Source organism: Salvia splendens, chromosome 11, assembly GCF_004379255.2.
Source record: "Salvia splendens isolate huo1 chromosome 11, SspV2, whole genome shotgun sequence".
NCBI classification, from domain to species: Eukaryota; Viridiplantae; Streptophyta; class Magnoliopsida; order Lamiales; family Lamiaceae; genus Salvia; species Salvia splendens.
In genome coordinates, this window is record NC_056042.1 from 3,305,279 (window position 1) to 3,327,521 (window position 22,243).

Genomic DNA, 22,243 nt, shown 5'->3' on the forward strand with positions numbered 1-22,243 from the left:
TTATTATGGCCATTTAATAAAAGTTAATGTTAATCTATTGCTAGTGTCGGATTAATTCTGAAAAGATTTGTCTTTAGCCATGAACAATCATAGCATGTTGTTATGTCTAGACTCTAGAATCACGAGCCACGAAAGCTTGAAGATTTTAGTTGATGATGAGATTGATAATATTGTTTATTCTAATATTAATATTGTTTACAAATAAGTTTTTCAAAACTCATCAATTACTAATATTTTATATTTTTGTGCAATATTTTATTTATATTTTCTTATTTCTTGCTGATGGTATTTCATTACTGGACTATATATATGTTCTTAATTATATGTTGTTGATGTGTGGCAATTTTGTACATATTCAAAAGATTTTAATTCACATTTATGGATTAATTTTCATAATATTTTTTTATTTTTTGTTTTTGATGCATGATAATTTAATATTATACTCCTTCTGAAGTTTGGTATTTCCCATTTAGTCTGTCCACGAATAATAGCCCTGAAGTAAAATCAGTCGTTTATTATGATTTCCCACTATTAATCGAATCGAAGCATTGATTACCAACATCATCATCGAAAGATCCTAATTTGATCATATAGAAGGAGGGCCCAGATTGAACATAGGCCGGTAGATCAATCTTCTCTCCCGATTGACCCAACTTTACTGTCTCTGCTTCCCACACTCGCCTCAGAAATGGAGTCTCCGTTCAACTCCAACGCCCTCAGAGGCAAGGTAGCTCTGCTCACCGGCGGCGGCTCCGGCATCGGCTTCGAGATCTCCACCCAATTCGGAAAGCACGGCGCCTCCGTCGCCATCATGGGCCGCCGCATGAATGTTCTTGACGGCGCCGTTTCCGCCCTCACCGCCCTCGGCATCCCCGTGTTCTTCTAAATCCCTAATTGTGTTTATCATGATCAGCTGCTTTTTCGATTCTGTTCTGTTTATCAATTTTGGTGTGTGATTTTGCTGCTAGGCGATTGGATTTGAAGGGGATGTGAGGAAACTGGAAGATGCAAAGAGAGTGGTGGAGGCAACGGTGAGGCATTTTGGGAGGCTTGACATTTTGGTCAATGCAGCTGCTGGAAATTTTCTAGCTGCTGCTGAAGATCTCTCTCCCAATGGCTTTAAAACAGGTTACTTTTCTATTATAATCAGCCATGTTTAGAATTAGATGTTATCTGAAATTGATTGAAACAAGGTCATGAACACTAACTAGAGGACGAGATTCAAATTTTAATGCGTGCGTGTGTTGACTTAGTGGTAGTGTGGTTAATGTCCGGGGGCCAAAGGTCTCGGGTTTGAGTCCACCTTTTTGTCTATTTTGGCCATAAAAAGACTTGATCTTTACTTGTAAAATGAACAGTTATGGATATTGATACTGTTGGGACATTCACAATGTGTCATGAAGCGCTCAAATATCTCAAGAAAGACGGGCCTGGGAAGGCCGTGCCTACTGGAGGCCTGATTTTGAACATCAGCGCCACTCTGCACTACACGGCAGCCTGGTATCAGATCCATGTGTCTGCAGCCAAGGTTTGTGGATTGATGCTTGTGGTGAAGATGATTGGATCGTTGTAGTTTTGAGTTAATTTGTTGTCTTTGTTGTTGTGGCCAGGCTGGTGTTGATGCATTGACGAGAAATTTGGCACTGGAATGGGGCACCGATTACGATATAAGGGTTAATGGGATTGCACCGGGTCCTATAGGAGATACGGCTGGCATGAGTAAACTTCAGCCTGATGAAATTAGTAACAATACAAGGGAATCTATTCCTCTCTACAAACTTGGTGAGAAATGGGATATTGCCATGGCTGCTGTCTACCTTGCCTCAGATGCTGGTAACCTTTTGTCTAATTCTCATATTGCTGTGAGCTATAATGATGCTGCTAACCTTTTGTCTAATTCTCATGTTTCGCATGCATTATTTCTGCTGTAGTTTCTTGCCCAAAGTCTCATGAGTCTCATTTCAGCGCTTCGTTTAATAAATCAATAGCAGAACTTAGTTATCTTGCCTTGACTATACTGTTTCCATAGTTCACGCTAGTTTGAGTTTTGAAAAGCTTTGGTTTAGCACATTTGATGAAGCGATGTGTCGATACTCGAATAACCCTCATGATTCAGCAGCTAGTGTCTTTAGGTTTAGGGTAAAACACCATTAATTCCTGCATTTGTTCCTTATCTTATGACAACTGTTGTTTTGTCAAGGTAAATACATCAATGGGAGCATCCTGCCTGTAGACGGAGGATTGTGGTTGAGCAGGCCTCGTTATCTGGCTAAAGATGACGTGAAGAAGGTTTCTCGATCTGTGGAGAAAAGATCCCGTGCTGCCCCAACCGGCCTCCCAACGAGCAAGCTGTAGCTCTAGTCTTCATATCAAATTGTCAAATTCCACATGTTACATTAACAACTTCATCCCCTTATATTGAAAGAGAGGATCGCATTATCATCTATGCAAGCAAATTGATGTTTTTCTATTTATTTATGTTTGCACATAATACAAGGCAGCTCTGTTCTGGTGCAAAAAAATGGATACATTTTCAGATTTAATCAAAAAAATTATGTGAACTGAAATGGCATAGCTGCATCAGCTGAAATCACATCTACACAACACCCAAATCGAGAAACTGGAGGTGCAAAATATTCGTAAAATTACAGTTTCTGTGTTGTGCCCTGCCAGGGCTGGCTGCTATCAACTATCTACTCTATATCGTGTGTCAACATTTTTCAGCCGTCTGATTTCATCAGAGAGCAAGTATGATCGAGCGCCCGTTTACTTGAAAGAAGCGTGCTGTTCCTACAAGAGTTCAGCATCTGTGCAGCGGAGCAGGATATATATCCAGGGGTTGATACCTAAGGCGGTCATTATGCGGCAATGGCCCATCCTGTACAACACCAACGAGATTCAGATTAAAATGCAGCAAATTATCAGCTGTCAAATTTAAAAGTACTGCAAGAAACATAATTCGAGAGATTATAGAAAGGCAGCAATGGCTGCAGTTAGCATCTAATTAACTCAGAATAACGTTGTAGTAGAAAGGCACACCTCGTCCAAGTTAATCTGGTATGGTTTCACAAAATCTTCAAACATAACTGGTGACAATCCTTTTATTCTTTCTTCCACTTCCTGTGAAAGAAACAGTGGGAATTAGAGCAGATAGTGATATGCAGAGGAGAACTGAGGCACTCGAGTAGTCAAGGGAAATAGTTTTGAAATTATTATCCGTGAAAAAGGACCATATCTTACCAATCCAGTTATCCTTGAACGTTCGACCAGTTCTTGGGTTATGATATCTAATATGTGTCGGTTCTCCCTCAGGCCCTTCATAGCAAGTTCTTCGGTCTCATCAACGTACTGTTGTAACAATGAATCCATTATCACATTACTACTATAATTAGGTCGAACAATTTTCTAACTTATCTGTGAGCTAAATAACAATAGTACGACAACTATTGTATAGGCAGCAGTCGTAAAGCTACATATTGCACATTGTTTTCATACGACCAAAATAAATATTCCAAGGCTTAGTGAAGTTACCCTTGTTAACTCCCTTGTGAAAAGCTCAGAAACTTCAACTGTCATTTTTGCAGGGACTACATGAGGGTCATCCCACTAACACGAACAAAGTTAAAGAAAATTATTGTTAGAGAATAAACATTTAAAATAAAAGAGCCACAACATCTACTTCGTATTTCACCACACTTAAGTAAATTATACCCTGTATCTTATAATATCACCATCTGGGTTATCTGGTTGATCAACGAGCCCAATTCTTCTTGTCAAGGCAGTGAGTCCTAGCCTGGGATTTCTTGGGCTAATTACCATTTCTCGAGCAATCTGAAAGAGACGCAGTAACAATACATCAGCAATGCAATCACCATATACAACACTTAAAATGGTGAAGACAATAATGAATTTCCCATTTCTCCTTTCCACTACAGAGTTGGGTAAATAGTTGCTGGTAAGTTTCAGCACTCATTCATGTTACCTTGGTAATTTTCTCAAGATCATCTCTTCCTCCATCGGTAATGTCATCACCATATACAATGCGCTCAGCACAACGCCCGCCATGAGCAACCACCATTTGCATTTGCAGGTACCCAAAGGTGGTATAACCCTGATCTACCGTGTCTTCCCTAGGATAAAAGACAGACACAGCAGTCTCCTGCTCAAGCAGACAAACAGTTGAAATCCATTACATATGTATCCACATAAAAAAAGTTATGTCCACATATTACACAATACCTTTCCACCAGGTAGCAGCTGAGAAAAAGCATGCCAGTCGAATCGAGGAAATAAGTGAGCTAACAGTATGTGACCAGCTTCATGCACTGCCAAAAGTCTTCTCTTTTCAAGAGATACCTATAGAAGTGTTTGGCTAATATCACACATATGAAAGAAAATATATAAAATAGCAGTCTTCAATACTCTAAAGAAGCCGTACACTTTGTTCACATTTCTGCTGCTCTTCCTCTGTGAGTAGCACACCCATCCCCTCAAGCAGCTGCTTGTCCAAGACATCAACAATATCCTGTTGATAGATCTTCAAGTTTCCTTTCCTGACCTGTTTACACATATAACTTAGTAATAAGGAAAAAACTTACATCAAGGATAGACTAACTGCTATTAAAGCCTACAAAGCCAGTGGGCACACTTGACATTAAATTGTGACGTGATCTGGACAAACATGGAAAAAGTATAAACTATAAAGAAAATCATCTTTGGCGAGTAGCATTTCAAACATAAAGAAGACTAAAGATAGATAAATAGAAAGAATATATATAGAAGTAGATTAATAACCTTTCTGCACAACCCCCTAACTGAAAAAGGACAAAAGTCAAATTCAAAGAACAGTGCTTTGTTTTTATTTCCATGATTCATTTCAAGGTTCATTGTTCGTGCGCCGTATGAGTGGTGGCCACTCGCAAGAAAACAGACAAAAACACAGAATACATGTGTACTAGTAAATATCATAAGAAATAAACTTACAGACATTATTCCTGCTTCATTGACTAGATTTCGTATATCTGCTCCAGAGTAACCGACAGTGCGAAAGACGACCTATAGAGATGGTGAAAGAGCAACAAGAATTACATTTAAGCATGAATAGTATACTTGATTGGGAAGTTCCTTCTAACCAATCAGTGATAAGAAAAAAGAAGAATCATACTTAAAAATGAGAATGCATTAAGCAGAAGCAACCTTTTCGAAATCAACATCTTCAGCAAGTTTTTTCCCAGCACTGTGAACACCAAAGATTTGCACTCGTTGCTTTGCATCAGGTAGCCCAATATATACACGGCGGTCAATACGTCCAGCACGAACAAATTCTAAATCCAATTCATCTGGTCTATTAGTAGCACATATGAAAATAACAGCTTGCCGCAATGAAAATCTATCAACACCAGTTCTTTCTTTCCTGCAAACAATTTACTTATTCGTCATGCTTAAGAAACAGTAAAACTATGCCAATAAGAATAAAACAAGAGTGAATGAGACTGACAAAAATAAAATAAACATAAAATATGAGCAGCAGTTTTAGATTCATATTAGACAAAAATCATTGGCCATATATGTCCTTCGAGATTAGGGAGTAATAATGAAGGAAGATCATGATTTAGTAGAGACCTCTTGATTTTCTTTTAAGGAACAGGTTCAAGCTTCACATTGTTTTGCCCCAGATCATTAACCATTTGAACAGTTTACATTTTATATGGAAGGCTTACTGAAAATAGTGCTTGAAAGGAAATTAAATATTTGGATTTATCATGCATTCGTTGCCATGTCACACCGGGATCATGCATTACATATCTACATTCAACAAGAGGATTGAAATTGTCATATAAATATCACTACAAAAACCATGAATTATCCAATTGCTTCCCATAACATCGAACATCAAAACAATCTAACCAATAGCCATCAACATTTTGCCCTTCCATTTTCCTTCCACAGGCTCTCCAAACTAGCCTAGGGCACGCATGTTTCAGAACAAAGACCAATTGTGGCAAAATCTAAGCATATTGCATAATTTATGACAACATGTTACCCCCTCCATTTTGTTCTTTTATTGTAGCTATCTTGACTGAAAAAGAAATTTTTTATAGTCTTTGAAGGAGACATAAGAATCATTCTTTGTTGGGCAGCCAGACAAATTGTAGCATGAAATACTTGCTATTCAACTAACTCTTCCATTATTAACAGAAAATACATTAATAAGATGCAGAGAGAGTGGCGAGTGAGATTGATTCACTAGAATCCAAGGACTAGACCATATACCAACAGTTACCATGCCAATGAACTTTATGTACTTAAACAGTGTATGCACATATTTATCACTTACTCTCCATCAAGCTGAGCAATTAGTGCTTCAAATGTTGCTCTTCTTCGTGGATCCTTCTTAGCATGTCTTCCGGCAATAGCATCTATCTCATCCACAAATACAAAAGAAGGAGCCTACAAAAAGGAGAGTGTCATATTGCAATATGTCTTCCAACAACCAGCATGAGCTATTGAATATTCTGTTAGCATGCCAGACCAGGCCCTAAAAGTTTTTCAAGGTAGTGCAAGATAACATGATTTAGTGATTGAAGACAGACACAGATTTCGAAGAGTAGTTCCAAGTGAAGATGTGGTTCCCTTCATGATTTAGTTGGAGATTCTCAGCTCCTCGAGGAATTCCGCAGAAGTAGCGCACAAAAGTAACGTGACATAAAGTAAATTACAAAACTGAAAGAAAATTTCAAACAAGACTAGACCTGATCCTTTAGTTTTCATCTCTGGAAACTATAGAACAATATGCATTCATCATATACAATCTAATATTTTTCTTGTTAAAAATGTACAATATGCCCCATCTAATTATCGGAATACATACAGAACACTCAACCCATCTGTTATTCCTTTTAATTTATGGAAAGCTCAAACATTTAAATTTTGAATCCTGTAGCAATGATAGCAAAGCCAACCAAAAAACTTGTTGAGCAGGTGTTCAGTGAAACTTATCTTGATACTGATACTACTCACGGTTAGTGTCTCACAATATACAACAGAATGAGAGGATAAGCAGACACTTACATTTCTTCTTGCTATTGAGAACAGCTGATTGATTCTTGTAGCACCACTCTTCTCACTATCAGTAAATTCTGCGCCAGAAGCAAAAACAAAGGGAAGTCCACTTTCCTTAGCCAGGGTCCTTGCAAAGAGCGTTTTCCCTGTTCCTGGGGGTCCAGATAGAAGCACACCCTGCATGACAGCATAAACTACACCTTTAGTGTCTAATTCATGTTTCAGATATACTGTTTAATCATCTTTGAGATATTGTTAACTTACTCGAACAAATGCCACATCCTTTTCATAATATTGCATGGGATTTCCCATATATACCATCAATTCGTCCAGAAGATCCCAGACATCTCCTCCTAATACTACACTTTTATACATGGATTTAGCTTCGCCAACTTCACCAACTGGCTGAGTAAAATGAAAAATATATCACACATTACTCCGAAACTGGAAAAACAAAAAAATTCACAAAATTTAAAAGAAGAATGAGCTCTCACCAACATGAAGTTTTCAGCATATGCCATATCAAAAAGCTGATTATATTTCTTATAAAGAAATCTATTTGTTGTAATATGAAGAAGCATCAGAGATTCCCTGATGAACCATAAGATTAGTATTCCAGGCAACAGTGCGAATACAACTTTCATAAAATAATGGATCTGTCGTTTCTGCAGAAGATCTACTTCAACTCCAGAACCTGATATCGCCTCAAACAAAAAGGGATCAAGCGGGATATCAACCTAAGACACATGACCAATAAATAAGTAAGAGTCCAGCCGAAGGAGAAAACCACTGTCAGAACATAAAGATGACACTATACTCACAATATATTCTAAAGGAAACCCTTCTTTCATGGTCACATACAACCGTTTTAGATCTTCTGTAAAGACAACAGCATCAACCTGAAAAAATGAGGAAATGAATAAGTGTGTGTGTATATATATATGTTGCACTAAGAATAATATGGCATATTTTGAACATTTTGAATCTTAGAATAGTGCCTTCTGAAATTTATGATTTTGATTTCTATCATTCTATGTGATCAAGAACCATGGAAAATATGGTTCAGTGACCGTGCCTCCATTTTCCTACAACTATGTAAGGGACTTCCAATTAAAGGAATATATTGAAACATATGTGCTTGCTGGCAGCATTATGCAAGGGATTTCACACTGAGACTTTCAAAGCCACAATTAATGACCAGCCTAATCACAATGCCTGCACTCGGGATCTTACAGAATAATATTATCAGTCTGAATGAGGGCACCATATTTACATATTGGGAAAGTCCAACAAATCATGCATTAACGAGAAGGAAAAACAAAGGTATAATTGTACCTCAGAGGAATCAAGTTTTTGTAGGAAATAAGTATAAGGAAGTTTAGGACGGTAGCGCCACCATCTTTTGGAGATCCACAAAGCCCTTGTTCCTTGTTGGTTTTGGGCCTTCTCAACTACATCCTTGCGAAGACTGTTCTCAACCTCCTTCATGTCAAATTCCACCACATACTTGGAGTTTAATGAATTCAGTTGCTCAGCTAACTTCTCCTTCTGAAGAATTTCTTTCCACACTGCAAGCCTATCACGCCATGTTCCTCCAGTTACTTGATTCCCACCTGTCAGATACTCCAATTAGAAAGATCATGGAAAAACACAGGTAACAAAACACTTGTATGCATAGCAGTCAGATTATACAGCATAACTCGAATTCATGCAAAAAGTAATTCTCCTACAAACAGCAATACAAGCTCAACAATATTCCTGGGGCTGGCAATCTTTGAGTCTTAAACTGGAAAGCTAAAAATTGTTCTGCTGATGGTAAAATTGATTATCAAATCCTGGAACCTAGAGTAGAGGAAAATTTCAAACTATACCATATGAAACCCAATCTCCATGAAACTAAAGAAAATCACAAGAAACAAACCTGATAGACCCAAATCTGCCTGAAGAACCTCTTTCTCCTCACTCTTCAATGTTGAGTCCTGTTCTATTACTTTTTTTATGCTTTCTTGGGCCTTTTCTGCATCATCCTCCCATGCATTCTCCCCAACAAAAGAAGTATCATGTACAAGTGTCCCATCAATTCCTTCAACAAACCTTTTGAGTTTCATACCTCTGGGAGTAGCTTTCCTCCATAAACCTTGCTTAAATCTACATGATCAAGATAAGGTATTATTGAGCAAGAAGAAAACGGACCACCAATTTCATCCAGACCCAAGCAAAATTTTTGAAACTTATGTAGCTGTCCAAAGAAACAATGTTTCTTTTCTTTTCCTTGTTATAAGTAAGATTCATCTCATAGTGTGTGATTCAGGCAATAAAACAAAAGTTACTGTGAAATGGATTTCAGGGTTCGGAAATTCCTCAAATCTAGCCATCACTTGCAACAGCTTCATTCGTAACCCACATGCATGCCAAGAACTTCTGCTATTAGCTTAAATTCTTAATACATAAACCTCTTGGAACTGTAGCACACTGCCGATTTCAAGCCACCCTTAGAAGCTTAGAAAACTTGTGCAATGTTCCTTGTGATACAATCAACAACCAAGGAATGAAGGAATAGTTCAGGAAAAAAATTAAAAAATATAATCAAATCATTTGATCACCTAGTGAATCCTTATAACTAAAAAAAGATGGCATTGCCTCATTCGTTCTATGTCACATTTCAAACTGTCATTCAAGTAAACTATCGAATCCAACTATGCCAAGAAATGTCACCACTTTGACTTTCTAGCATCAAGTATCCAACATTACATGCTGATATGATTTTACTAATTTCCCACCGATTAAGAATAACACGGAGAATAACACAAGAAGCAACAAAAAGTTAGATGAGAACACCACTTACTTTTTCAAATTAGTGGGTGTAGGCTCAGGAACTAATGCGTCCATGTACGCCTCAGCCAACTCCCTCTTCTCACGCTCAATAATAGGAGCTCGGACCGCCTTAAATATGCTTCGAAAGGAAAAAACAGCCACAAATATGTATAACAGTAAAGCACCCAATCTTCTTGAATCCCAGTTCTTTACATCCTGAAAAACATAAAATCACTCGAATACTGAAACACATACACATGCCCAAGAAAGACTGGGATTGCAAAATACTACTTAAGCTAATCTTAATAGCTTTTAGGATTAAAAAATCATACCTTCCAACTTTCCATATTATTCCAAGCAATAAACTGAGGCAGCAGCTCAGAGTTCACGCGCTCGGCCTTTTCCTGCGTCTTCTGCGCCAAGTCCTTCGCCAAACCCGAATACTCATCTACTCGAACCTTCAAATCAAACCCGATTTCCCTCTTCACCGACTCCCCCAAATTCTCAAAAAACCGCTGAGAACCGCGGCGAATGGACTGAGAAAGCCGAAGCCAGGAGAAACCATCTGGATCACTTGAAGAAGACGAAGAGGCCGAAATTATAAACCTCTTCCGCCGTGAGATTTTGAGCCTGTAATTTCCGTAAGGGGCGGAAAATGGGGCGGAGTGAAGAGCTGTTGATCTCCATTGAACTGTCGCTATTTCCATAGCAAGAGAAAATCTCTCTTACAACTTAAGATATGTTTGATTTTGGAGTTGCAGCTTGAATTTCTTCTTGTTTGCAGCAGTTCTCAGCTGCATTGAGCAATTGGCATATCGATATCGACACAAGGGAGAAGAAGCAGCTTGGGTTTTGCAAGGTTTTCTGATTTTATCTGAATTTTAAAAGCGCCAATTTAGTTTATTATTGTAATACCTCTCATTTTTCATTTAATTATAAATAATCCCCCTCTATTTCATTTTGTTAACATATTTGGCATCGTTAAATTTATAAGTGTGGAGGATTTCAACGAATTTTCAACTAGTTATTCTCTCAACTTCAATTTAATTTTTTGTACAGCCCAAATTTTTATCAACGTATTTAACTACTAACAAACAATAACAATAGAATAAAATCTAAGGTAATTGTAGTTATTACATGCGTATATGTCCATATGATGCATTGAAGATTTCGAGTGAATAACAAGGATGATTATTGCCGAAACTACGATAGTAATCGTTCTTTAACTCTTGTGTGACAAAATTAGCCTTCATTTCTTAGCTAAAACTGCGAGTAACACAGAATTTGTCTTGAAATTACTAACAAAGCATATGCATCAAACTAACTTCTTTTTTCTTGGCATTGATATGACTATTATTTGCTATAGATAAACCACTTCTCGAAATTGACTATAGAAAAATAAATTAAAACTGAAGCTATAAACTTTGAAAATTCAGAAAAAGGTTGCAAACATTTTACAAAAAAAGTAATGTTTTGACAGATGTATTGAACACTACAAGACATGTGTTAATTAGTAGAATGTCTGGATTCGAGACACTTTCTCCCAGTTAGTTGCAAGAAAAAAGAACAGCCCGATCTGTAATGCTAAGATAAGCTATGAATCAAGTATCATATCTAATCAAAACTACATAAATTACCGAGAGTCGTTCATATCTGCTGTCTAAAGATTGTGTTTTTGCACACCGATGAGAACAAAACTCATAACTAGAACAAAAAGAGCACACACTAAAACTCATCCAGCCGACGCAAACCATAATATACAGCTTTCCTTAGAAGAGGATGAACATCTTGTGTGAAAACCTCAGCGTCTAATTTCTCAGCAAGTGGCCAAATCTGGGTACACGACAATAAGAAATATGAACTCGCTTAAAGACACAATAGTACATGCATGAACCAAGAGCTTACAGCAATCCTGAAACCTAATTACACCCAGCATTAATTTTATAAAACATTCTTATTTTTCCTGAAATTTATTAACATGCTTATTTTGTACGATTATTTACATTATGCACCGAATATAAGTGAAGAAAATCCATGAAATAGTTAAAACTGTAACTCGGCATTACCATTTCGTGTAAAGTTCATATCCATATCATGTCATGCTATTATCAGATTTAAAACAAAACTGACATCTTTTACAGTAATCAACTTTAGATAGCAATGATAATTATGATATACTACTTTTAAATCAAGAAAAAAAATCATATAAACACCAAAGAAACTCAGTGGCAGTGCTACTTGGAGAAAGTATAGGAACTTACTTCTGAAGCAAATTGACGTGTAAAAGCCTTCACATAACCCAAGGTTGATAAACACCACTGTTCCTTTTCACCAACATTATAACCATTAACAGTCCTTCCTCCGTTGGAATCACTGCAAACATGATGGAACAACAATGCACCCAAAACCAATAATGAGTAGAAGTCCAAGTTAAAATACCCAATCATGCCCATACAATAGGACCTTGGAAAGTTTAAATACAACACACCTTTTTTCAGATTTACCACCCTCTTTATCTAATTCCATTGCCGTAGTGTCTTCATTTTCAATAGCCATTTCATCTGCCTCAACAGAAGATGGGTGCAAGGAACCATCCGTATCTTGAAGTGGTTCAGCCAATACCTCAGAGAAGCTTTTATACAAACATAGAAACAATCCCTGCAGGGTCCAAAGCAATTATGAACCAATTGAAGGTTGATGTTCTTCATTATAGACCATAATCAAGACAACTTCCAGACATGGCATATCATGAAAATTTTAAAGAACACCCTCCACCTGTATTTACTACTACTATATACCTCAATTTCATCCACAGCTCGTGCAAGAAGGGATTCTTTTGCTTCTAATGATTCCTGAGTAGAAAGCTCCTCCTGTTTTGTTCTTTCAACATTTGCATTCAATCGCTTCATTTTCACAGGATTTTCAGCAAGAACTGGTTCACCATCCACAAGAGTAAGAATAAGCTTTGACTTAGCATCCTCTAATTCAGCTTGAGCTTTAGATGCAGCTTCAGCAGCCAATACAACACTCTTCTTGAGGGATGATACCTCTTTTCTTAAATCAGAAATACGATTGAATGTCTTCGTAAGAGCATTTCTTAGTATCTGTAGATGAAAAGAAGGTAAAACAGAAAATGTAATCAAGAGATCAAGGCAACAAAACTGATTCCCTTCTATATTTGATTTGCTGCATAAACTAAGAACAAAGGATGTGATTCACAAAGGATCTCATTATGCGTGTTAGTAGTGTTACCTCCCACAGACGATCAGAAACGTGAAACTGATCAACATTTGATGGCAAGAAAACCCATCTCACAATAGCCACATTAGATACAAGACGATAACCCATCATTCTGTCGATCGCCACAGCAGTCATTTGAGCATTGTTCTTCCAGAATGAACTCACTTCAGATATCAACATAACTTGCCTATCTTGATCCGGACAAATCTTTGAAATAATTTGGCCATACCTCTCCAATACAGTAATCAAATGGGTAAAACTTTTTGAACCAATATTAAGAAGGGTCTGAACAACCACCCTGAGAGTGACATCCAGCCCGTGAGTTGCAAGCACATGATTATCAATCCATGAAATAATTTCGCGGGTAGTCACTCGTTCTTTAACCATGCCGCTGAGTTCTGAAGAGAGGCCGCGCTCGGTTTGATCTCCATCGTCAGCACTGTATATGAAATTTGTCGTACCTTTCGGGGGAAGCAGGTCCTCCAGAGCAGGGGCACTCTCTATGCTCTATATGAATGCAGATACACACAAAGTATGTGAATAAATATTGTAAAATTATAGAATTATAGTTCAAAAGTTGTATTCACATGTATTTCCTACTAGTTTAGTTTCAAAGCATTTGGTTGTAGCAACATCAAATTTACAACAAAGAAAACCATTTAAAAGTGAAGGAGCAGGATGGAGGAAACACTATCTAACTTCCACTGTGGAGATCCAGTAGCAAGTAGCAACAAGCTAACTGGTTCTGGCCAAAGTTACACCATCACAAGAAAGGCAGGTGTATCATCTGACATGCAATAAGGGGTGTTGCCTAATATCTACTGATATTATAGAAAATTTTCAGAATATTTCTTTCATGAAAACATACACACGTTCACAAATGATCTGTCACATAAGATTCAGTGACTATATTATGGAGGCTGGTAAAAAGTGCCAACCAGAATGTAATTTATGAAAAACAAACATACCTGCTTGATTTTGTCCCAATATGATAGACGCACTTCCCTTTCCAAAACCTCCTGGACACACACTCGCTGTGGGGCCCATTTTGGAAGGTCCAAGACATAAGCCCATTCTTCCCATGGCCATATGAATTGAAAATTTGATCTGAAACACAACAATTAAGCCAGAAGAAAAGTACTCCAGGCTGATGTCCAAATACAAATTGGTCCTTAAATGTGAAAAATGAGTTGGGATTCATAAACAGCTTATTCAAGAGACATCTTACTGCTTAGAAACTTATATGGGGGTGTTCGGTTTGCAAGATTGTATCAGGGATTAAATTTGTAGGGAGTTTGGTTCATGAGATTCAATCCCTCAACTCAATCCTAGATGGATAATCATGGGATAATTAGTCATAGCTAACCCCCTATGACTAAAATAATCTCACTACTTAATCCTAGATTATATCTTGGTATTATTTTATCTTGGAAACCGAACACCACCTACGTGTACTATATATAACAAACTGATACTATGGATATTACAAGTGGAAAGGTCAATAGAAGTGCATAAATCAGAACCAGGAAAATTGAGGTGTAAAATATTACTCCATGTAACAAATGAAACAAAAAAACGACAGTTCCTCTAAGATATCAGAGATTTCACATTGGGAGCGCACTTAGAAAAAGGCAAACAATCAATTAATCTGCCAAAATAATTCCCGAAGATGCTAACAATGAGCAAGTTAAAGATTCAAATTGAATTCCAATAAACAAAACAATTAGCCATTTGGGTCACAAATATATCCATCAGTGGAATCCAGATGCTTTCAGAACCAATAAATAATGTCAATACTTGTCTATGATGCCTAATTGAAGATATCAGTGTGAGGTCCACAAGAATGTGTAAAGTAAGCAATTATGATAAATGTGGACTCTATAAGGTGGAGATCCGAGATATTGTGAATATCAACTTACAGGTGGTGTGAGAACCAAAGAATCAGACGAGTCCGGCACTCCATGTCTAGTTCAGCAATTTTATCAAAAAGTGAACGAACAGCCCCGGCCACAACAGCTGGAAAGGCACCAGGAAGAGCCTGGAATAAAATCTTGCACTAAGAACTGAGATATCCTTGATAGCTTAGTAGTATGACTATAGTTGCAAATTATGCTTTACAAGACAAAGTGGGCTGTCATGGGCAATAGAAGCAGAAGTAGATAACCATACCTTGCATAGGTCCATAATGACCAATGTATAATAAATTGGCCTAAAAGGAGGTTGGGGCAGTAAGAGAATCTGCAAGTAAGAGAGAGACATTAAAGCAACACCCTATCTAGATGGAAAGTTGATACTGGTTAAGGTAAGGCACGCTCCATCAAACCATACCTAAAATTACTGCTAGTAAAAGGTACTTTCCAACTGTTTACACTAGTTACAGACAATGTTGTCAAAGCAGTATAGCGGTTCATGGCGGTTCGCCCGAAAAATGCCACAGGGATATAGCGTATCGGTATGGCGGGATATAGCGGTCATTAATTAAATATATAAAATAATATTTATATATTCATATATAATTTAAAAAATTAGAAAATAATAAAAATATAACATTAAAAACTCTAAAAACATGTAATAAAGCATAAAATAGAAAACAATTATATAAAAGTCTAGCAATTAAAGTCTTTAGTTCAAGTGTTCAACAAAAAATAAAACCATGATAAGCTCAATAGACATCAATCATCAAGCTCAACATAGTCTTCTAGCTCATCATCATCACTATCATCGGCATCCATTTCATCTTCATCCTCCATTGCTTCATCCTCTTGATCTCCACTTACACTATCCTCAAATTCTTCCTCTTCCGATTCTTCATCTACAAGCGCAAGCCTTTTCCTTTTCCCTTTCCCTTTTCTAGGTATGATAGGTTCTTTTTTCTTAGAAACTCTAAGACAACTTGAACTAGATGTAGAAGATTCTTTCCTCTTCTTTGACCTAGTATATGTCCTAGGCTCTCCAACACCCGAAGCCTTATACACCATGTTCCAATCAAGTGTATCATCGTCATCATGAACCAAATGATTACCACCATCAATATCATCATCATCATCATCCAACTCCCCAACTAGCCACTCATTGCACTCATCAATATCATCGAGAATAATAGGATCAAATTCATCGGTTGCACTAAGCTTGTTCCTATCATGCAATTTTTGGTTATATTTCACATAAACCAAATCTTGCATCCTCTTATGCTCGAGCCTATTTCTCTTTTTTGTATGAATCTACAAAATAAATATAATTAATCGGCAGATTGGGGTGCAGATTGTGAATAGAAGGGGCCGTATGGCTGGGCGGTGGCTGAGTCACTGAGTGGGGCTGGAGGGTGCTGGCGGGTGCTGGCTAGGCTGCAACAGGCGGCGGCGGCGGCGGCGCGACGGTGGGTGGCAGATTGTGGAAGGACTGAAGGAGTAGAGATGAAAAGCGGCAGATTGGGGTTGTGGAATTAGGGTTTAGAATTATTGGGGTTAGAATTATTGGGGTGGGCTGATTGGGCCTATGCAAAATTAAATTAAAAAATAAAAAGCCCAATAAAAGTCAAAATTAGCACCAAAAAGTCAAAATTGGGCTAAAATACCGCTATTGCGGGATATGGTAGCGCTATGGCGCCACGACCGCCACGGGTATGGCGGCCGCCACAGAAAAATGCTACGTATCGGTGTGGCGATAGCGTTTTCATTAAAAACTGATATGCTATAGCGCAATATCCCCGCTATAGCCGCTATTTGACAACATTGGTTACAGAGCTATTACAAATTTACAAAAAACATGGAGTCACTGATTTTCTTCTCTGAAGAGATGGTAACCTCAAGACAATCTTTAATTTTATAACAAATCTACGAGCCTCCAGCTTTGTGATATTTGAGACCAACAAAAGAAAATGACAGAGCCTGAACTCCCAAAAAATATCCTCTGCAGTCATGATGACATTCACATAGCTACAACTCAACACCCAAGGTTTACAAATTCCCTACCAGGTTTGGCAGGATTCCAACATCAAATTCAACATAGAGAAACGCAAAAGTAAATCAAATGATGCACCATTAATTTGTACCTGAGAGAATATTGTCTCAGCCATAAGGTACTCGTACCGGAAGGGAACGGGCAGGCCAACCATGGATGAAGCACACTCCTTTCGACTAGCTTTGCAGAAACAAGGAAATAAATTAAAATAAAAGGATAAGGATACTTAAACGAGCACATTCGACCATAATGTGTAGAAGTGTTCAGCCAGAAAGATTTCACTCTGTTGTTTTTCTAACAAACTGATCAATACTAAATGAGTAGATGAAATCAAAAGAAAATATGACCTACTATCTATCTTGTATATACTGACAAACTTATTCTCATAGAACATGCTCCTAGCTTCTGCAACACACACAGCTAGTCCAAAGCCATTATACTGACTTCCAGAACTGCAGAAAAATGAAGGTATTTTCCAAATAAATGTGTTGAATGTGATCCTAAGTTTCCATCCTAATTCGCTAAATCAGCACTCAGCAGCCAAAGCCTAAAACTTTTAACCTCTATTGCCAGAATTAAATACAGTACAATTACAAATACTATACACAATGAGTTCAAAACAAGCTACTAACCATCCATTTAAGAAATACAGAACGTCCAGTAAATACTCTTCTACGACAAACCGATCTATCGGTTGCAAGTCCTGCAAAGAAAACAAAAACAAGGGTACAAACCGCTTAGAAGGTAACAGAGAGGTGAAGAAAGTAAATAGAGCTAAAAAATCAACTTTTCATTCTATTTTGAATATAGCACAAAAAACAGACATGATCTATGCTCATAAATACAGCTCAAGAAATTACTTCTCGTTCTACAACCAAAATAGATTGTAGAGACGAAGAACTACATTAAGCATCAGGTCCAAACATCGTTAAGTTGTCAATTTGCCATTGAAAGGTAAACGAGAAAATGAAGAATATAAGTCCACATGGCAGCAAATTGGCAATTGGAGATGAGGTATTTGAACTCATCATTTAGCAATTACTATGTTGAAGTTTCCTGAAATTCAGTTTTCTACACCATATTTCATGAATAAGCTAAGTGTGCTAAATTCTTCTGCATTTGGTGAAGGATTTTAGCCCAAGAAGAAGGGAAATGTTGATTTTTAAGGAAAAGGGGGTACTCTTCAAGGTAAAGGAATGGTATGCGAAAGAATAAATCGAATCTTAAAAGAGTAGCATGACGTAGAAAGTTTCATGGATAAATAGCAAAACTATACCAACCACAGTATAATGCGCACACAGAAAAGGGTAACACATGCAAAATAAGTGGGGAACTCAAACGTCAGTATGTTAATCCAGTAAAATTACCTCAAATTTACTAGCAGGAAAGATATTAAGTCTCCTAATGCGCTGAGGATACTTCAATTCAGCTTCATGCTTTTGTTTTCCATATGTGATGCTCGTATCTGAAGCCGGAGGTTCAGGAAGCTCAGGGCAGTTCAAGGAACCAAAGTCATGAGACTTCCCAGCTACTAGTTGTGGTTCAAATGGTAGATGTGGTCTAGGAACTAAAAAGGAATATCATTCAGAATCCGTGTGTTTGTATGCACACACTCAATCAAAGAAGAAAATTTATGGCTTAAGACTAACTCTATAATGCTCATCGGATAAAACATGTATGAAACAAACCAAAGCTACAGTCATGCTTGAAAGAATAATTTGAATTGAAGCCCACTTGCTTCTTAGATTTCAGTGCTTCCTCATAGACACAATCACATGAATCTACTCTACACAACTATCAAGAATCCAAGAAGGAAAAAGGAGGTTATACAGTTGCTTAGAGAAGCATATACGACCAAAGGAAAGCCATGTCAGCATGCCTAACAGAAGTTGAATTGAAGACCACTTGCCACTTACATTTCAGTTACTGGCTGTGCTTCCTGATGGACACAAGAAAACCTCACATTTTGCAAAAGAAGTTGTCTTGTGTAAATTGTGTTCATGTATACATTACAAAAGGCAACTATATGAAAGTTGAGGTCTTTAATTCTTTAAAATGGGATTGTCCTTGCAATTTTAATTACACTTACAAGAGATCAAGCAAACCAGGTTGAAAGACACATCATACTAACAATCTCAACTTATTAATGAACCAAGGAGAAATGGATATTTCATAGTTGTACGAATAGAAAAAAATAACTTATATTAAATGCTCTACATTTGTGAAGATGTTCTATCAAGATAATGGAATCAAGACCAGACATAAGTTACCAAAACAAATAAGTAGATCTGAATACAGAAATAAAATTGTTGCATCATGTGTGCATCCCAAATAGAGCACAACAAGAAGCATGATGACATAAAGAAAGCAATTAGATTCAAAAACAGTACCACTATCCAGCTTCCAGGCCTTGCTAGAGAGATCCTGAATCCGGCTCCAAAGATCCTCCAGGAAATCCTGAAAGACTCTCAGATTAACAACTGGAAAATCAACAGTGCGTAATATAAAGAGTGTCCACATCATGTTATAGGTTACATGTAAAATTCACCAAAAAGAGAAAGAACACATCATGTTATACAAAACAAAGAGATAGGTGGCATACTTTTCCACCATCATCCTGACTTCTATCATCAATATGCTCGAATGCAGAGCAGCCAGCATCAGAAACATGCCTTCTTATACTCATGTAGGCTTGTATCCCTACCATGACCCTGTCGATCTCCTCAGGGACTTGCTGGCAATAAAAAAAGGTGTATGATCATCTCGAAAAGGTCAGTCGAACTAGGGCACCTTAGCCTTATATTATTTTTATCATTTTCACTAATGGAGTTGAAGATGTTGAAATAATTGAAACCAAATAACTGAAGAATCATCATCAAAAGGGATACACTTTAAAGTTACCTCAACAAGTTCTGCTCCACCCCAAGGGAGACAAGACAAGATACAAATTATATAGAAGTCTGCACAAGCTTGGCAAGAAGGATTTCCCTTATCTTCATCTACAGTAGTAGCAGCTGAAGACAGCAGTGTTTCAAACAAAACAACTAAGGAACTCGGTTGGAGAACTTTGCTGCACATCTGTACCACAGATCACTTCATAATCACAATAGCATAAACTTTATAACTACATGAAGTGCTGAGACATGTGTCTTTTATACAAAGTGTGGAAGTGAGTCTTTTCATTAGCTTCTTAGTTAGAAACAGATAAGTGAAGATCAAATAATCTTGCGACTAGCACATACCAAGGCAGTCAAAAAGCGCATGAGTATTCGGATCCTGTTACAACTTCCGCTATCTAAAGCGGCCTGCCAGAAAACAATGATGGTATATCAGTATACTGTACAAACAATCAACAGATTTTGGTCTATGTGAACATATGTCCCACAAGATGCAGTCAATAATTTGGTTGTTACCTGTAAATTTCCATGTGTATCCTCCAAAATTATCTTGACGGAATCTTCATCTTCCAAATTTAGCAGACCAACCTACAATAGTAGGAGAATCTATATGTAAGCATACTGAAAAGGTTCTTATCAATGAGAAAGATCACAAAAACATTGTGCTACATCAGTAGCGATTCTACATCCAGACAAAGAAAATATTCACTGAGATCAGAAACATACTACAGAGTACAGTCTAATGAGAACGAGAATTCAGAAATAACCCAAGAATCCCTATGGAGAATCAGGTAAGTGCATATTTCAAATTTTAGCATACAATGAATTGCTTCTGGAAAAGAAATGTGTGGCAGACAGTGATCCTGATTTTCATCGAATATCTGCCTTTGAGCTCTATGCCTCTATGGTGTAATGGTGGATTGGTATTTTATTCTATTCAAGTGTACAAAAAAGATAAAACAGTGAATCCATATGAAATGGTTTCAAAAACATGTATCTTCACGATTTCCATGAAATATTGTTGAAATAGATTACTTAAATTCATCAAAAGGGATTTGATTTGACCACAATAAGTACTCCATTTATCATGAAAAGAGAAAACAGTTGATAGATTCATGAATCCATCCATACACTCAATTTTCTAGGAGCATCACAGAGATGCCTTCAAGATCCATTCAAAAAACGTAAAATTGATATATGCAGACTATCGACAAGTGTATATTAGTACATATCAAAATTACAAGTATAAGACAATGAATAGGTAAACAAAACTTCAATCATACCAGTGTCCCATAGAGAGGTATCTTGTGAGGCAACTGTTCTGCACACTGGAGAAGGAACTGCCACAATACCATACAAAAGTAAGAAGCTTGAGCATTCAGAACAATAAAAACTAACCATGACATCTAAGCATGTTAGTACTTGATAACTTAGAAAAAATTCGTCAAGACCCTTTCTTCCACTTAACATAGTTTAAAATTCAAAACCAAACTCCCTAGACCCAAAAGTAGTATTGATGGAGACAAAATTTACACATAGTCAAAAGGAAAGAACATTGAGCAATAGGAATGGAAGCAAGCTCCTTACAGATAAAATATCATCTTGCGAATGCGGCAGCTCACGGCGAACCACACCAAAGCAAGTTTCCTGTGGGGACATATATGAAGATGAGCAAGTAGCAATTCTCGGCGAGATATATTGAAATTTTTGAGAACGGGAGCATTGATACAAATGCAAGTATTGGCAGGCAACGAATAGCATAGTTCTAGGGTTACACCCCTGCAGACGTTAAAAATTGAGCAAAAAAACAAAATTAGGGTTTAAGAGAAGAAATTAAAACTGACGAGTTGGTCTCTGTAATCCGTATTCCCGCCGTATTCGGCGCATTTCTCTCCGAGTCGAAGCACCAGGCTTCTCCAACTACTCATTCCGGCGGTGGAAGAAGGTCGGAAGAAAAGGCAGTGGCGCGAGCTCAGTGGAGCTGGAGAAGGGTTTTTTTTAAGTTAGCGCACCGTTAAATTATATGGAATGGAGCGGCCGATATATTTGGGGACAAATTGAGCGTGTGATTTAGTGCTGTGAGAATAATTTGGACACCATTAAAAGAATAATGAAAATAAGGTATACAATATATTGGCCCATAAAAATATTATTGAGATCATTTACTATAATTGTTCCTATACTTACATCGACCAACAAATCATAAAATAAAATAAAAATTTTAATATAGCGCGACTCTCCCAAATCAACCTCAATTGAAAAAAATACTA

General features: G+C 37.3%; 3 protein-coding genes across 3 annotated transcripts; 1 reads left to right on the forward strand and 2 right to left on the reverse strand.

Moving 5' to 3' along the window:
* Nucleotides 1–489: 489 nt before the first annotated feature.
* LOC121755463 (peroxisomal 2,4-dienoyl-CoA reductase [(3E)-enoyl-CoA-producing]-like) lies at nucleotides 490–2,474 on the forward strand. The gene is made up of 5 exons (XM_042150751.1): nucleotides 490–874; nucleotides 969–1,128; nucleotides 1,359–1,528; nucleotides 1,611–1,833; nucleotides 2,201–2,474. Exons 1-5 carry the CDS (start codon nucleotides 689–691, stop codon nucleotides 2,353–2,355), a joined length of 894 nt encoding a protein of 297 aa, XP_042006685.1. The 5' UTR covers nucleotides 490–688; the 3' UTR covers nucleotides 2,356–2,474.
* Nucleotides 2,445–10,726, reverse strand: LOC121755462 (ATP-dependent zinc metalloprotease FTSH 12, chloroplastic-like). Its single transcript, XM_042150750.1, has 19 exons — nucleotides 10,209–10,726; nucleotides 9,908–10,092; nucleotides 8,984–9,210; nucleotides 8,398–8,675; nucleotides 7,884–7,961; nucleotides 7,557–7,799; nucleotides 7,327–7,467; nucleotides 7,072–7,239; nucleotides 6,338–6,450; nucleotides 5,197–5,413; nucleotides 4,984–5,055; nucleotides 4,439–4,558; nucleotides 4,240–4,356; nucleotides 3,983–4,159; nucleotides 3,712–3,831; nucleotides 3,532–3,606; nucleotides 3,241–3,348; nucleotides 3,040–3,120; nucleotides 2,445–2,878 (listed from the first exon to the last, which is right to left on the reverse strand). Exons 1-19 carry the CDS (start codon nucleotides 10,581–10,583, stop codon nucleotides 2,801–2,803), a joined length of 2,973 nt encoding a protein of 990 aa, XP_042006684.1. The 5' UTR covers nucleotides 10,584–10,726; the 3' UTR covers nucleotides 2,445–2,800.
* A 553-nt stretch (nucleotides 10,727–11,279) lies between these two features.
* Nucleotides 11,280–22,041, reverse strand: LOC121755245 (nuclear cap-binding protein subunit 1-like). The gene is made up of 19 exons (XM_042150524.1): nucleotides 21,818–22,041; nucleotides 21,561–21,620; nucleotides 21,257–21,313; nucleotides 20,490–20,561; nucleotides 20,319–20,381; nucleotides 19,978–20,154; nucleotides 19,679–19,810; nucleotides 19,467–19,533; nucleotides 18,444–18,643; nucleotides 17,709–17,779; nucleotides 17,168–17,252; nucleotides 15,286–15,354; nucleotides 15,036–15,154; nucleotides 14,085–14,223; nucleotides 13,129–13,623; nucleotides 12,675–12,980; nucleotides 12,365–12,534; nucleotides 12,138–12,249; nucleotides 11,280–11,709 (listed from the first exon to the last, which is right to left on the reverse strand). The coding sequence occupies exons 1-19, from the start codon at nucleotides 21,899–21,901 to the stop codon at nucleotides 11,602–11,604; spliced, it is 2,586 nt and encodes an 861-aa protein (XP_042006458.1). The 5' UTR covers nucleotides 21,902–22,041; the 3' UTR covers nucleotides 11,280–11,601.
* Nucleotides 22,042–22,243: the final 202 nt, after the last annotated feature.